Here is a 17,596-nt window from a genome sequence, read left to right on the forward strand (position 1 = left end):
TCCTTTGGTCCTTGGAAATTCTGCCACAGAAATACCTTCCCCAACCACTCGCAGCTGACAGTTCTCCTGCAGCACATCTCGCCACGCCCAGGCCCTAGGACGGGGCTGGGTTAGTGCCCTGGACCTGAAGTACTGCCCTTAGTAAGACATAAGCCTCTGAGGCCTTCGCAGTCAGGCATCTCCAGCCATGCTTAGCCTGGCTCCTCAGTGCCCCCCAAACAGCACCTCCATCCTCCCAGATCCCAGGGAGTCAGGACCCGGCCTCTTGGGGTCCTAATCTCCATGAGAGCAGGTGGGAAAGTCCATTCCCTGTCCTCTTAGGGCTCCCATTTCTGAGGGACTGGCCACCAGGCACAGCCTTGATGCTATCCAGTAGGTGCCGATGTTCCAGCTGAAGGGCCCTGGGCTGGGATTTCTTCATAGCACAGTGTGACCTTTCCAGAGCGTCCAGGCCCCCTGAGCCTGGTGGGCACCAGCAGCCCTGCTGGCCAGCTTGACTGGGGGGGGCGGGAGACACCCTGAAACATCAGTGCAACAGCTCAGCTTCCTGTGCACACAGATCGTAAAGTTCCTTCTCCCCCATGGGAGGGGTGCCGCCCCACACCCGGCCCACCGCGCTCATGCCCACTCCCATCTTCCCACTCCTGGTGGCAGAAGAGCTGCCTGGCAGGCCCTGTGGAGGGGAGGGCAGGCAGCTCTGCCCCAGGAGCTGCGAGGAGACACCTGAAGCTGGGCCGTCCTTTATCTGGGAGCAGGCGGCTGCTGAATAATGAATTCAGACCGTCTGCGCTGCTAGGCTGCGCACGGGCGCACCACACACACACACGCACAGATGCACACACGCTGGGCTGACAACTTGGAGGGGTGGAGGTTGGCCGGGCTGTGAGTCTCTGGAAGGAGCGGCTGGGCTTGGTTGCCTTAATCTCTGTGGGCAGCATCGGAGGGGAGAGGAGGCGGTGTAGGAGAGGAGGGAGGCACGTGTGCCGAGTGCCTTCCATCCACAGAGCTCACTCCTTCCCCAGCTGCTCCCGCCTGGCGGTACCCAGGCTCCCGCACCAGCATGGCTCTGTTCGTCCACCTCAAGACGGTCTCCGAGCTGCGGGGCAGGGGCGACCGGATCGCCAAAGTGACTTTCCGAGGTAGGGACTCTCCAGTCTTATGGGGACCCCAGCTCCGGGCTGACGGGATAGGGCAGGGAGGGGAGGATGGATTGGAAAAGTTCTAGAAGGTTGGTGCGATGAGGCTTCTCACAGGCAGCCATCTGCCCCTGGCCTGACTAACCATTGTGATTTCTTGAAAATCAGGGTCCCCCACGTTTCCATGTCTGCATGTGTGTCTCTCCCTGCACTCGCCAATGTGCCAACCAGAGGGTTGTCCTCTGCCTGCAGGAGGTCCTGGGGAGGCAAAAGTGAGGACCCTACCCCAGGGCTCAGGAGAACCCAGGGCTGAGGGACCCAGCGCTGCGGAATCTCCCTGGGCCCCCTCCTCCTCTCCCTCTCCCTCCTGCAGGTTGATTTCCTTGGGCACAGAGTCGGGGTGTGGTGTACAGCCTGGAAGACCCGGGGGGCTCCTAGGAACCAACATGATGGGGATACTGTTGGCTTCTCGCAGGTCTGTCTGTGGTCAGGGATCCTATGAGCCCCACCAGCCTCCCTCTCTGTCGGTTCTCTTCCTAGCCTCCTTCCCTCTCACACATCCAGTGACCATTTACTATGATCTCTGTGCCAAGGCCAGGGGCTGGGCATGACCCAGACCCTGACCTCAATAAGCCCACATCCACTGGGACAGGAGGACCAGCGGGCAGACAATAGGGACAAGTGTGTGATACGATGACGATGGGGATGAGTGTAGGGTGCAAGCTACAGAAGCAGCACCCTGACCCAGGCTGGAGGCAGGGTGGTCAGGGAAGGCTTCCAGGAGGAGGTGACACCTCAGCTGAAACCCAAGGGAACAGCAGAAAGGAGCAAGGTGAAGAGGTAAGAACAGAGCAGACAGAGGGGACAGGATGCCCAAGAACAGGAGAGGAGCTGGGACACGGGAACATAAGCCTGGATCCCAGGGCAGGTGCGAGCTGAGGCAGGAGAGACAGGTAGCGCCGAGGAGGTAAGACTGCCTTCACCCTGGGGAAGGTGGGCAGCCCCTGAAGGTTTTCAGCAGGGAAAGACAAGGCCAGGCTTCCCTCTGCTTTTTACCCACGCACCTCTGCCTCTGCCTCTGCCTGGCCACAGCCTAGCCCCCTGGGCCAGGGGCATGTCTGGCAGCCTTTGACCAAAGGCCAGGGTGCTCCTCACTAGACATGGCCCTTTCTCCCCACAGAAGTGTCTGAGGGTGGCGGGGGGGGGCGGGGTGGGAGAGTAGGGGAGGAGCTGAGAGAACCCACCAGATTAAAGAGCAAAGTGAGCATCAGGGCCCAGGCTGGACACACATCTGCACCTGCGTCAGGAGGGAGAGGTGAGACCATGGGGCAGCCCTCTCAGGACCTCTCCAGCAGCTACCGTCAGGCCAGCTCTGGGCACGAGGCCCTGGGTTATCCACACTGTGGCCTGTTGTGCGTAGGGACAGGCAGAGGTGGAGGGGATCGCAGTGTGCGTGCAAGCAGGAGGGAGAGGAATGGGGGCTCGGCTTCCTGTTGCTTCCCACACCCGCCCAGACTGCTTTCTCTGCAGCACCCTGGCTCTCCGCGTGCCACCTGCCAGCTCGTGCTGCCTTAGAAAAAGCAAGTGTGTCCTTCCATCTGTGACGCGTGTCCCCGTGGTGGGAAGATAGCACGGTATCTGGGTCTTTAGCTACAGGTCGCCGTGTTGTTGCTGCCATGACAGAACAGTCCCAGGCTGCACAAACCAGTCCCTTTGCAGGCAGAAAAACCAAGGTGTAAAGAGATCTGTATGGCCTTAGTGGAGGGACCGAAGCACAGTGGCCCCAGTTCACAAAACCTCATCCCAGCCCTGGCTGCTCCACCCTGAAAGCCTCTTTATCCCCTCCTGGTGAACTGGGGTTAAGCACCTTGTCTATCGGATGCCCACCTTTTTCCTTGGGCAGTGGGGCTAGTCCTCTAGCCTCAGTGGACCACACAGGAATTAGCCTATTTGCAACTCATGCCCTCTGGACTGAGTGGAGAAATCCACTTCCAGGCTCTGCATCTGCAGCACGTGACTGTAGGCAGAGCCCCTGGGGAGGGGGTTGGACAGCAGGAACAGGCAGATGGCAAGCAGGTTTCCAGAAAGAGTCCTTTGCAAGAACCAGAGATGCCCCAGCCATTCACCTGCTGCTGCCAGCAGTTGACAACTATAGATGCCCCAAAAGACCAACACTAACTACAATTCAGAGGGAACGGACTCACCCTAGAATGTTCCACAGTGTCTCCTGCACACACAACCACTGGTGTCCAAGCAAGTACCCTGCAGGGAGAAACGAGAAGCCAGTGGACGGTCAGAGGGAGATGCTGGCCCTGAGCTCCCCAGATCCCTTGAGTGAAGCTCAATGCCAGGTGGGGTGAGGGAGCACCAGGTGAGTTACTCGTGGCCCAGGTAGACCAGATCAACTGGTTGAAATAAAGCTTGACTTTCTGTGCTGCACGACACAGGACACTTAGGAAAGAGCCCTATGGGGTTGTGGTAGAGAAATCTGTAGATATGGGGTCAAAAGCCCTGGGTCCTACCTGGGTTCTTCCACTTACTTCACCTCTCTGACCCTCAGTTTACTCACCAGTAAAATGGGTACAATGATAACATTCACTTCATCAGGTTGCTTCAGTGAAAAAAATAGGTATGAAAGAGTTTTAAGGAAAGAGCATTTAAATGACCGATGTGTTTGTGAGACAACGGTTTCACTTCTACTTGGGGCAGCTGCTGGCTTCTGAGTCATCATCTCTCCAGCCCAGCTTCCTTCTGTCAGCCAGGAGTGAGGGGAGAGGGCAGCGTGCGAGATATAAAGCGGGGAGGAGGGCACGCCTGAGGGGTTCCCGACCTGTGCCAGGAGGAGGCAAATTGGCCTGGCCTCTGCTCTGTAGGGACCCCCTGCTAAGATGTTCCACAGGAACCCAGGCCTGGGGCAGACCACCCCTGAGGCCCCTGTTCCCATGTGGGCTGGGCATGCTCCAGCTTTGTCCCCGGCCACCCCTCTTTTCCCTGCCATCCCAGGTCAGCCGGCCACCTGCCCTTCGGCTCAGCACACACCAGCCAGCTCCATCTGTAGCTCTTAGGTCTTACTGTGCCAGCAGCCCCTCTTAACCTGGTCCTGCCCTCATTCGTTTGTTCACTGAAATGTGCTGATATCTGTGGACAGGCCTGGAACCCTCAGGGGGAAGAAGACACAGCCCCTAACCTGCAGGAGTCACAGTCCATTGAGTCAGACAGGAGACACCAGAAGTCCTGGACCCCAGGCCCCGTCATGCAAGCGGACCACAGGGCCTCGGGGCCTCCGCTTCCCATAAGCAAGATGGAGACCGTAAGCAAGTCCTCATTTAACGCAGAGGGCCGCAGCCAGAATCAGGAGTGGGCTGTCTGGGAAGGGGCCATCTTGCCTGCAGGTCACCACTCAGAGGGAGGAAGTGTTAGCTTAAGCTGTCCTTTTTCAACTCCTGAAATAATTCCCAGCATGCATCATAGAGCCACGGAAGGCAGAGTGGGAAGGGCCTCTAAGATCTTCTAGTCCAACCTTCTGCCCAGGTCTCAGCCCCAACCAAGCCCCCAGGCATGGGTTCCTGGGCTGTCAGGGAACCAAGTGACAGACTGTCTGGGGCCAGCCTGCTAATCTTCCTTTACTCTCCATCCCTGAGTTTTCTTGCCAAGATACCAACTTTGGGGACTCGATGGATAAGATGGGTGATCTCTGGAGGCTGGCTCTGATCTCCACATAATTCGCCTGACCTGGTAATTGGCAAAGAGGTTTGCTTTATGAAGGCTCCCCCTTGGCCCAGCTGACTTTTCCTCTTTGTTCCCTCCCCACACCACCCACTGGGTTCCCACTACACTGAACTTCCTGCCATTCCCCCAAAGATGCCAAGTCTTCTATACCTCCAAGCCTCGAGCTGTCATATTTCTTCTGCCGTCTCCACCTTGAGAACTCCCGTTAATTCTGTGCACCCTTCAAGGCCCAGCGCAGCCGTCACCTCCTCTGTGGAGCCCTCGGCCTCTCTTGCAGTACTGTGTACACGCTCCTTCCACCCCTCAGCTAGGGCACTTTGTAGTTCAGAAACTGCCCCGGTTTGTATGCTGTACTAACCTCCAAGCACCTTCAAGACAGGCATCTGATCTTAGCTCTCCTAATTGAGCCCTGTGCTGAGCCCCGGGCCAAGTCATCCAAATGAACACGAAACGGCACGTCTTTGAGGTACTCACTCGTTAGTGGGTTTAAATCCTTCTTCCTCTGTGACAGTCACTCTTCGGCTCAGTGTTCCCAACTGTGAATGTCCCCACCCCCAGCTCTCTATCCAAAGGGGATCAGGAAGTGGAGGCATCAAGCATCCTGGCCCCGACTCCCTCCATTGACCTCCCAACCCGGGGGATCTTCCAGGGCCCCAGAGGGAGGCTGACTTCACCTTCTAGCAAATGTTGGGGAGTCCAGCTGTGGTCCTCAGGTCGGAAGCAAGAAAGGCTACACAGCTCCCCCGCCCCTCCCGCTTCACGGCACAGGCTCTTCCTGAGCGTTGCTGCCTAGAGCACAAGGTACAGGGTGGGGCTTAAAGGAACCGGGCTCTCACAGTCTGACAGGGCAGAGGAAATGTACGCAGACCTCGTGGAGAGACACTGCCAGACAGAGGGCCAAGGCGCACTTGGGGGCGGGGCGGAAACTGCAACACGTTCGGAGGATGGCGGCTTGCTCCCAGCTGCGGAGATCAGGGAAGGCTTCGTGAGAAGGCAGAGGAGGGGGCAGAGGAGACGGGGAGGAAGCCCTTAAGCTGGGTCTTGAATAGCTGCTCGCACACGTGGAGATGCAGAAGGAGGGGCGAGGAAGGGTTGCTGGTGGAGGCAAGGCCATTCTGGGTGAGGGACTGACGGGACCAGAGGCCAGAGGAGGGGAATGCCACTTAAATACGATGGCCAGGAAGCCACTAGGTTTGGTTACAGCAGAGGCTGCAGGTAGTAGATGGAGGTTAGAGAGCCTGGAAAGGAGCGCACGGCCAGGTGGGTGACTGTGTGCTGGGAAGGGGTTGGGGCCCCCGCCTGGGCACTGAGGACAAGATTCCCCTACTCCTGGCTGCTGCAGGGACCACCTCAGCCTCCAAATTAGATTTATTTTCCCATTAAAATGGGGGAACTCTCCGCCTTGGTGAGAAATAGGATTTCTATCCGGAGACTTCTCTACCACCCCTGGTGAAGGAGGCAGAGTACCCCCTGTGTCCCAGCCCTGAGATGCTCCTGGGACGCCTGGACCTGCCTGTGCACTCCAGCCCCGCCCAGCACCTCCTCTCTGGGAGGATGTGGGGCGGGTGTTGCCCCAGTGAAGGTGGCAGATAGAGGGAACCCTTAGGACAGTTTCTGCAGTGAACAGCTGGCTGTGGACACAGCTCTGCGCTTTTGAGGGGCCCGAGGGATTTACGCCACATCCTCCACTCTTCCAAGCACCCCCTGGCCCCTCATCACAGGGGGAGTGGATCTTCTGTGCCTAAAGCCCTAGGAGGTAAATATCCTCTTCCCCCGGGGCCAGAGCAAGCGGCTGCAGACCTCGGAGAGCAGCAGAGTGTGCTGAATGTTCCCTAAGCTTCTCCTGCTTTGATGAGACAGATGTGTTTTCATGATATGGAAATGACCATGTAACTGTCTTCTGCTACAAACGGCCCTCAGCAAAAATGCTGCTGGAAGGCAGTGTGCTCAAGAACAGACCTGCAAATAATTTTCCTGAATTGCAAAGTCTTGGTTATCTTACCCACCTTTACTGATAACATAAAAGCTATATCCCTTCCACCTACTCCCATCCCTGGGTTTGATCTTTTTTTTTTATTACTAATTTTTTAGAATGGAAAATCTAAAATATATACTCCAGTAGGGAGACTAGTATAAACGCCCCCAAGTTCTCCCCATGCAGTCTTAACAGCTATCAACTCATGGCCAATCTTGTTTCATTTGTACCCCTTCCTACTCCCACCCCCCAAATAATTTGGAAGTAAATCCCAAACACCACACCATTTCCTCTGTAAATATTTAGTATATAGCTGTAAAAATCAAGGACTCAAAAAACAGAAAACCCCACATATTATATCCCTCCTAAAAAAGAAATAAATCCTTAATACTATCAAGTATTCAGTGATCAAGTTTCTGATTAACTCATTAATGTCATGAACTCTTTCCCAATTCATTGAAAGCTATATTTTAATGTGTTTTGTAAGTCAAGTATTTAATCATTCATTCACTCCTTCATTCATCCAGGTAATAATATGCATCAAGGACCAGTTATGAGCTAAGTGCTATTCCAGGCAATGGGGTGACAGCAGTCAATGAGACAGACAAGGTCCCTGCCCTCAAGGGGAAGACAGTCATTGCACAAGTCACTGTGAGTGGGATGAGTGTTCTGGAAAGAGAGGTACAGGTGCAAGGCAGCCTGAGGCAAGAGAAGCCCACTCAGACCAGGAGCTCCAGGAGCTGCCCTGAGCGGGTGAGTCAACGAGATGAAGTTGGAAAAGTGCGCAGGCCCAGAGAGGAGATCTTACTGAGCAGGGGATGGGCTGATATTTAAACACCCTTGAGAGAGGATAGCATTTTGGCAGAGACAAAACTCATGAAAGGCCCCGTTCCAGGCAGAGGGGCTACTATCAGTACAGATGTGATGGTGTGGAGCCGTGTCAAGGGCTTGGGGAACAGGGAGCGCTGGCAGGGCCTGGGGTAGGAATGGGGTGGAGGGGAGGCTGGGCTCAAACACAGAGGGTCTTCAGTGTCACACTCTGGAGTTTGAACTTTGCCTTGTAATTGAGTGGGAGTCACCAAAGCTCTTGGCAAGAGGATGGGGTGGGAAGATCCGATCTGGGGATGTAGAGGTCAGGACCTGAGGCCAGGAGCCCAGGGAGGGGCAGTGGCACAGGCAGAGGGTTGTGCCTCAAAAAGGGGGCTGTGGGTTTGAAGAGAAGGGGTGACATCCGTTCAGAGGAGGAGGCAGCCCTGGGATTGGGAGTCAGCAAGAAGGCAGGACGAGGGTGCCGCTGGATTTCCTACTTGAGTACCTGGGTGGACAGTGAGACCACCAGTGAGGCCGGGGAGCGTACAAGGAAGAGCGGGTTTGGGGGGGCGCAAAGAGGATGGGCCTGCCTGCAGCTCATTCTAGTGAGAGTGTCCCTCAGGAAGCCCGAAATTTGCCTCGGTACCCCGAGTACCCAGGAAAGTGGTTGGAATCCAGTGGTTTGGGAGTCCGGGTGGCAAGTGAAGACCTAGGAGAAGGCGAGGTATGCCTGGTTCTTACGGGGCTGCTCTGGGATCAAATGAAAAAGTTGATCTACATGAAAGGCTCAACAAACTGTAAAGTCCTGTAAAATGTAAGGATTATCCTAATGAGGGCCCCTCATGCTGCAGCCTTCTAGAAAGACAGAAAGAGAGTAGATTGTGACCCTGGGGATCCCATGGACCCAGGGATCTGGTGGGGGGCAGGAGTTCTCCCCACATTCTGCCAGACGTGGAGATGATAGGGTGAAAATCTCCTGGAGCCGTCACCTCCAGGGCAGGCACCTCACCAGGTTCCCTGGGACCAGCACAGTGCCTGGCACAGAACAAATCTGAAACAGAAGCAGCAGGAAGCAGCGCGGCCTGCGGGTGTGGCAGTTACAGCCAAGCAGTTAGCAGCGGGGGACCCTGCAGCCCCTGAGCCCGGCAGCACCCGGCAGTGATCTGTTTCTTCCACTGACGGCTCCAGAAAGGTCTCCTGAGACAGAGAATATCCCATGATCATTTTTACCTTTGGCCTCTTGTCTGCTTCCTACCTGGACTCATCCACCCCTGGGAGGCTGGCTCAACAGTCTTTGCTTCTGTTTTATTTTTCAAAACAGCAGGGCTCATCAACTTAGCTGCAAGTCAGTTTTCACTCGCTGGATTTTTCTGAAAAGCCAAGGTTTAAGATAAAGTCAGGACCGCAGTTTTAACAATATTTGTTTACCCCATTTAAGGATGTAAAAAGAGTCACACTCCCATCACGCTTCATTATATTCCCGGTGCCTGACATGGAGGAGGTACTCTGCACAGCTCATGGATCACTGAGACCACAAGCTCCTCCATCCGTCACAGACGGGGAGAACCTAAGATGCAACAGCTGCTGAGAGTGTGGCTCGTGCTGTCCTAGGCTCGAGGGGAAACATCACACTCTCTCTCTGCCTCAGTGCCTGGGTCTGAAAGACGAGAAACAGAGTCATCAGTTAGTTACATGGCAAAATCATTTTGAGGCAGCACCTGGAAGGAAGTACAGGTTTGAGCTCAGCCAGAGAGATGGAGTTCATAATCCCTGCCCTGTCCCTGCCTCTCAGATGAATCCCTCACCTAAGCCTGAGTTTCTGCTGTGTCCCTGGGTGTTAACAGGGTGAGGGAAGGGGAAACGAGTGAGTGGAGGTAAGAAATGATATTTGAATAAGATTTGTGGAAAACAACAGATGAGAGATAGATGGGGCCTCCGTCTAGCTGAGAAGTGGGGAAAAGGAAGGGATAGCCTCCCCTGTGGGATGCCCAGTGACTCTGCAGAACCCAAATCTGGATCTGAGTTGCTGGTGATCTTTGGAGAGCACACTGTTTAAGGAACTTAAGGAATAGCTGTTTTCCTGGACAACTCTTTTAATTGAATTTCTTCGTTCTACTGTCCCATCAACTGTCATTATAAAATTGAAGAGTATGTGTTCCTGACAGGGGGAAAAAGTGTTATTACAAGAGAGAATCACAAACAACTAAACAATAAAATCATTAGGGACATAGAAGATTTGACAACATCATCAACCACATTGTCCTAATTGGCATTTCTAGAACATTTCACCCCCAAACTGAAAAATACACATTCTTCTCATATGCACATGGAACACTTATCAAGACAGACCATATGCTGGGTAATTAAACAAGTGTCAATACATTTCAAAAGACTGACATCTTACAGAGTATATTCTCTGACCCCACTGGAATTCAATTAGAAATGAATAACAATAAGAGATCTTTAAAAGCTCCAAATATTTGGAAATTAAACAATACTCTTCTAAATAACCTAAGGTCAAAGAGAAAACAAAAGCAAAATTATAAAACATGTCTAACTGGATGTTAATGAAAATACTACATATCAACATTTAGTTTTAAATACTTATAGCAGAAAAGAAAAATGCCTACAATCAATGATCTAGGTTTCTGCCTTAAGAAGCTGCTAAAAGAAAAGCAAAGTAGGGACTTCCCTGGTGGTGCAGTGGTTAAGAATCCACCTGCCATGCAGGGGACACAGGTTCAAGCCCTGGTCCAGGAAGATCCCACATGCCACGGAGCAACTAAGCCTGTGCGCCACAACTACTGAGGCTGCGCTCTAGAGCCCACGAGCCACAACTACTGAGCCCACGAGCCACAACTACTAATCCTGCGTGCCACGGCTACTGAAGCCCGCACGTCTAGAGTCCGTGCTTTGCAATGAGAGAAGCCACCGCGATGAAAAGCCTGCGCACTGCAACAAAGAAGTAGCACTTGCTCACCGCAACTAGAGAAAGCCCGTGCACAGCAACGAAGACCCAACGCAGCCAAAGAAAAAAAAAAAAAGAAAAGAAAATTAAACCCAAATCCTAAAAACATTATGCTAAGTGTAATAAGCCAGGCACAAAAACCACATATCATATGATTCCATTTGTATGAAAAGGCCAGAGTAGAAAAATCGATAGAGACAGAAAATGGATTAGTTGTTGCCAGGGGCTGGAAGGAGAGAATAGGGAGTGACTGCTAATGAGTATGGGGTTTCATTTGAGGTGATGAAAATATTCTGGAATTAGTGATGATGGTTGCACAACCTTGTGAATATACTAAAACTCACTGAATCATACACTTTAAGTGGGTGAACTTTATGGTTTGTGAATTATGTTTCAATAAATAAAAATAAATACAATCTAAAATATTAAATCCAAGGATAATAAAAGGAAAGAAATAGAAAACAAACAACAGAGAAAACTAACAAAGCCAGAAGTTTTTTCTTTAAAAAAAAATAATGAAATAGGTAAAGTGTAGCAAGACTGAACAAGAAAAAACAAGAAAACACAAATTACCAATACCAGGACTGAAAGAGGGGATATCGTTACACTAAAAGGAAACTGAGGGAATATTATGAATAATTTTATATTTCTACAGCACAGGTGAAAGGAACGAATCCCTTGAAAAACAACTGACCAAAACTGACACAAAAAGAAATGGAAAACCTAAAGAACCCAGTATCTATTAAAGAAATCAAGTCTGTAATAACAATGATAATGATGATGATGATGGCAGTGGTGGTGGTGATAAACTGCTTTTCCGTAAAGAAAACTTCAGGTCTAGACAGCTTCACTGGTAAATTCTAGAAAATATTTAAGGGAGAGATAATGCTATCTTACACAAACTCTCAGAAAATGGAGAAGGAAGAATACTTCATAATTCATTTTATGATACCATAATCTGATAAAGACCTTATACAAAAAGAAAATTAGAGCCCAATATCCCTCATGAACAAAGATGTAAAAAATCCTTACCAAAATATTAGTCAGTTGAGTAGCAATATATGAAAGGGGTAACACATCATGACAAGTGAGTTTTATCCCAGGAATGCAAGGTTAGTTTAAAATTGGAAAAGTACTGACTGGCTAGAACTCCAGTGCAATGTTGTATAAAACATGAGGTGGGGGCTTCACTGGTGGCACAGTGGTTGAGAGTCCGCCTGCCAATGCAGGGGACACGGGTTTGTGCCCCGGTCCGGGAAGATCCCACATGCCGCGGAGCGACTGCGCCCGTGAGCCATGGCTGCTGAGCCTGCGCGTCCGGAGCCTGTTGCTCCGCAACGGGAGAGGCCACAACAGTGAGAGGCCCCCGTACCGCAAAAACAAACCAAAAAAACCCATAAAAACATGAGGTGGGAGTGGACAACCTTGCCTTGCTCATGATATAGATATATAAATGTCCAATAAACACGTGAAAATGTGACCAACATCATTAGTCATCAGAGAAATGAAACTCAAAAACCAAAATGAAATACATCACATGCACTGAAATGTAAAAGTCTGACAATAACCAAATGTTGGTGAGGATACAGAACATTTCTTTTACATTGTGGATGGGATTGTAAAATAGTATAATCACTTTGGAAAAGTGTTTGACAGTTTCTTCTAAAGTTAAACATACACCTATGCTATGAGCCAGTGATTCTGCTTTTAGGTATTTCTCCAAAAGAAATGAAATGATAGGTCGACAAAAAAACTTTGGCAAGAATGTTCACAGCATCTTTACTCGCAACAGCCTGACAATGAAAGCAATCCCAAAAGTATGAACAAGAAAATGGATCAACAAGTTGCAGCGTATTCATACAACAGAAATTGCTCAACAATGCAATTAAATGAATTACTGATATATACAACCATGTAGATGAAACACAAAAGCATTACATTGACTTCAAGAAGCCAGATACACAAAAGTACATTCTGTATGATACCACCATTTACACAAAGTTTAAAATCGAGAGTTAGAAATCAGGGCTTCCCTGGTGGCGCAGTGGTTGAGAGTCCGCCTGCCGATGCAGGGGACATGGGTTCGTGCCCCGGTCCGGGAAGATCCCACATGCTGTGGAGCGACTAGGCCCGTGAGCCATGGCCGCTGAGCCTGTGCATCCCGCAACGGGAGAGGCCACAACAGTGAGAGGCCCGTGTACCGCAAAAAAAAAAAAAAAAAGAGTTAGAAATCAGAGCAGTGGTTTACCTATGAGGGGTAGAGACTTATGGAAAGTGGGGGATGAGGGAACATCTTGAGGAATAGGAATGTTCTTTTTTTAAAGTTTTATTTATTTATTTATTTTTGGCTGCGTTGCGTCTTCTTTGCTGTGCGGGGTTTCTCTAGTTGCGGCGAGCAAGGGGCTACTCTTCGTTGTGGTGCACGAACTTCTCATTGCAGTGGCTTCTCTTGCCACAGAGCACAGGCTCTAGGTGCGGGGGCTTCAGTAGTTGTGACACATGGGCTCAGTAGTTGTGGCTCACAGGCTCTAGAGCGCAGGCTCAGTAGTTGTGGTGCACGGGCTTAGTTGCTCCGTGGCATGTGGGATCTTCCCCGACCAGGGCTTGAACCCATGTCCCTTGCATTGGCAGGTGGATTCTTAACCACTGCACCACCAGGGAAGCCCAGGAATGTTCTTGATTGACGTGTCTTGATAGTATGGTGATTACACAAGTACAGTATATGCAGTTATCAAAACTCACTGAGTTGTGCACTTAAGATCTGTGAATGTAAATTTTACCTGGTTAAAAGAAGAGCTAATCATACGTAAAATAACTAAACTTTGAAAAATATTATACAAGATGAGGGAGAAAATTGTTCCTGATTATATGCTACTAAAACTAAGCTACAAAATGTGATCCATAATAGAGGAAACCATTTTTATATTTAAGACACAACTTAAATGTCAAAAGAAAAGACAGGACTCTTTAGTAGAATAACAGGCATCTTTCAGTTGGGTAATGAGCTATGTACCAGGTGTATAAGCACTATCATATTCTCCATTTTATGGATGAGGAAACTAACACAGAGACCAGTTAACTTCTTCAAGAGCACAAGGCCAGCAGGTGATAGAGCTGGGCTTTGAACTCAGGCAGCCGGGCCCACAAGGCTTAACCACTGTCCCGTGGCCCCTCGTGCTTGTAAGGGGCTTGCTGCTTTACTCAGACTTTCACAGAAACAGTCTCTTGCTGACCCTCACAGTGGTTCCAGGATGTAGGCCCATCCAGGATAATTGCCGCCAGTTTAGAGATGATGACTCTGAGACCCCAGGGACTGAAGAGCCGTCTCCAGGCCTCCCGGCCTCAGCCGCAGCATCAGGCCCCAAACCTGAGTGAGCCAGGCTTTTTTTCTGCACACAGGGATGCCGGGGCCCTGCTTCCCCACACTTGTGGGGGTAACTGGCCTTCGAAAAGGAACAGGCTGTTTGGAACTGGGGGGGAATGAAAACTGCAGGGCCACCCTCTTGAGGTGCTGTGGAGGAACAGGGGGAGAGCAGATGCTGGGGACGTCACAGCACTGCAGCAGGGAACGGGTGATTACCGGGCCACCCTCCATACAGGCCACCCCCAGCACTGCAGACAGTGACGTCTGGCTAATGGTAAATAACGCAAAGAAATAATAGTGACGGGTCTGAGTCACAAGCAGGGTGCTCTGCGCCATTTCTCAGCTCACACTAGGAAAAGAGTAATGTCAGGTACTGATACAGCCCAGAGGGCTAGGTCCTGGGCAAAGCCATCATGTCCCTGAAGCTTGTCCTCAGGACACTGTCTTTCCCCGTAATGGTCCACTCCCCCCACCCTGTGCCCTCTTAGGACCCCCCAGTCCAGGTCTTCCTTCGGGGGGCTGCTCCCCGAGGGGAGGCACTTTTCATTCTTCCCTTCACCATCAGAACACACTTGTCCTGTGTCCCACTCCTTCCGGGCTCCATTCTCTGCTTCATCCTTTCAAACCTTTGCTCACACCTTTCGCTGCCTGATGTCCCGTCATCTCTCTCTCTTCCCCGCCAGTGTCTCTGCATTTCTAGATTCCATCCGAACTGCCAGTGTAAATGCCCATGGCTCTATAACACCTTCTTTGATCTGCTAAGTTGAGGTCACTTCTCTTTTTCCTGTGTTCTCAATTTATTTATACTTGTTCTGCATGCCAAAGACCAAATTTTGCCTTATGTACTAGCCTTTTACATGCCTGACCTGTCCCCCTTCTGGATCATAATAAGATTCTTCAGGCAGCGTCCCAATTCTAATTATCTTTGTACAACGGCTGGCCCACCATCCTCCACGGCCAAATGGCTGTGCTGACCCAGCAGGAATAGAAGACTCTCGTGTGTGGGAATGAACGAATGCACACCGGCTCACAGCCCAGTCCCTATACACCTGCCAGTTCTCAAGGTCTGGCTCTAGCAAGGTAAACCGTCTGGAAGAGAGAGCTGTTTGGTGCAGATGGGGACGTTTTGTACCCTTAAGTCACATCACATGAAAGCTAGCACTCCATCCTGCCTTATGAGACGAGAACATCGTTTAGGGGAGTAGTAGCCGTATGGATACTGTAAAATGGCAAACAACATACAACTGACTTCGATTAAGCTTTGGACTTGTGGACCCCTCCATTTGGGTATATCTGATGTCATGGCACTTATTACAGCATGATCACAGAGTCTGCTATTCAAACTCCATTTATCGACTCAAGGAGGACTTTATTTCAGACCAGAGAGCTCAGCTATCCCATGAGCCTCTGAAGGAACGAAGGATGCTGTTCAATTTTCCCCACTTAATCTCCTGCTCAGTCTATCCACAAAAGCCTCTCCACAGCAGGGAACAGGCTATTTCCTTTCTCTCAAGACTTATTCTCAATCTCAGTGGCAACAAAGGTGATTGGATATTGGGATTTTAAACGGTTTTGTCTGAAAGTCATTTAATATGGAACTGAAATGTCAACAAGACTGGTATTGAGTAGAGTAGATGTTAAGTGGAAACGAACTTGAAACGAGAGATGGGGTGAGTAATCCCCACTGATAACTTGGAAGGGGTGACAGAGGTCCCCTGGCTCTGCCCTAATGAACAGAAAAGGACCACTGGAATTATCCCTGTCACTGTTTGTACAAATCCTCCTAAAAAGTGGCTGTCCAAAAATGCTTAAGGACATTCTGTTTTCTTAATAAGTTGTCCTTTCCACCGTTCTGTGCCATTGATTTGATTTTTTTTTTCAGCAAACTTTTTTTTTTTAATATCTAGAGGCAAAATTAGGTCATCCTGTCTGACAATATTCACCACATTTAAATCCCCGGGGCCTGAGGCAATTAGGTTTTACTGCTTTCCAGAACAGAGCCCTGATGTATAAATTTTGCAGTGGCTGATTTCACAGTATTTTACATCTTTTCCAACAAGGCTATAGGAAATACACAAGCAGGGGAAGGTTTGAGCTCCAGTGGCTTCATGCATATTTGAACCCTGTAATACCATCTTGGACTGTCCCTCCCTCCCTCCCCTCCGGCTGGGTTGCTCAGTTTCACTCCGGGAAACGCTTGAACACAGCCATATCCAGGCTCATTACCGTTTTCCAGGATGAAAGGGCCTTTGATTATTCAGGCTTTCCTTGGGGAAGCCTCAGTGCACAGATATGCTCACCTGATTCTCAATTTGTATTGCATGTTGCCTGTGGGGAAAATTAGAAGAGGCTCAGGCACCATCCCTCATGCTTTCCTCTCCTCCCCTGGCTGCCTCGGATTTGTCGTTGAGATTTTTCTTTTTAGTTTTTTGTTTTGTTTTGTTTTGTCCCTGGCTAGTGCTAAAGAATCTTTCTTTCCCATCTGTCTACTCCACATCTGTTTTCTGTGTCTCTAGCTTTCGCTTTATAGCTTCTTCCTCATTATCTTGGTTGCAACCCCTCCCCATGTGCCCCCATCCTCCAAATACACACACACACACACACACACACACACTCTCTCTCTCTCTCTCTCTCACACACACACACACACACACCCTTCCTCAGACCATCCACCTGACTCTGGCATCAAACCCCTGGCCACCTCCTTGTCAGCTTCATACTGAACTAGGACTTGCTTCTAAATTCTAAAACCCAGACAAGCCCTGGATATCCCTGCACCAACCCTCTTATTATACAGGTGAGGCCACCAAGGCCAGAGGAGAGAAGTGGTTCCCAGGGGGATGGAGCCCCATCACCAAGGAGCATCAGAGGGGACTCACTCCAATGTCTCCCTGGCCAGGCGCTGGTCCTGACAGATCTCCCGGTGTTTCCAGGGGGAGAAGAGCACATCGTACTCCCCCACCCCTCTCCTGGGTCCCCAGCCTGCCCTCCGGTGACAACCCAAACTAACCCTCAGAATGAGACTGGGTTCAACCTGGAGGTAGCCCTTCAGTGAATGGTCCATTGGTTTAGGCTGGTGGGGATTTTTAAAAGCATTCTTTTTTCAATTACAAAAGTGAAAATGAAAAATGTCGAACTCAAGTGTATACAATAAGAAAACAAAGCATGCTGCTTTCAGTATCTTCTCACTCGCCCTGTCCACTGATAACCACTCTTCTAAATGGTTTGAGACCTTTGTCCATTCATATATAAAAGAATTGAATTGGGAGCTATGAAATGAACAGCTTACTGTCCAGGGAGTTCTGACTATAATTTCCTCTTTTCCCCACCAGGGCAATCCTTCTACTCCCGGGTCCTGGAGAACTGTGAGGATGTGGCTGACTTCTCAGAGGTAGGATGCCCTTGGGGCAGCACAAGCCCAGAGGGGAACCAGCAACTCCCCGCCTGCTGGGGGTGTGCTGCTCCCACACCCTGGGGGGAAGCCTGCCCAGAGCTCCTTGCTTCCTGGGAGGAGGCAGTGGTGGGAGCTGGGGAGGAGGCTTCCTGTCCCCTCCACCCAGGACCCCTCTCAGGGACCTCTGTAGAGGAGAGCCCCGTGCAGAGCGTCTGGCACA

The 17,596-nt window shown here is 50.6% G+C and overlaps 1 protein-coding gene across 2 annotated transcripts in view; it reads left to right on the forward strand.

The window, feature by feature from the left end:
• The first annotated feature begins 929 nt into the window (after window positions 1-929).
• OTOF (otoferlin) overlaps window positions 930-17,596 on the forward strand; it is a 91,797-nt gene continuing 75,130 nt past the window's right edge. For both annotated transcript variants that reach the window (XM_060309200.1, XM_030858191.2), the window contains exons 1-2: window positions 930-1,139; window positions 17,315-17,373. In XM_060309200.1, coding sequence (XP_060165183.1) covers window positions 1,061-1,139; window positions 17,315-17,373 — 138 coding nt within the window. In that variant the 5' untranslated portion in view covers window positions 930-1,060. The remainder of the gene's footprint in view (window positions 1,140-17,314; window positions 17,374-17,596) is intronic.

Source organism: Globicephala melas, chromosome 12 (genome assembly GCF_963455315.2).
Source record: "Globicephala melas chromosome 12, mGloMel1.2, whole genome shotgun sequence".
NCBI lineage: Eukaryota > Metazoa > Chordata > Mammalia > Artiodactyla > Delphinidae > Globicephala > Globicephala melas.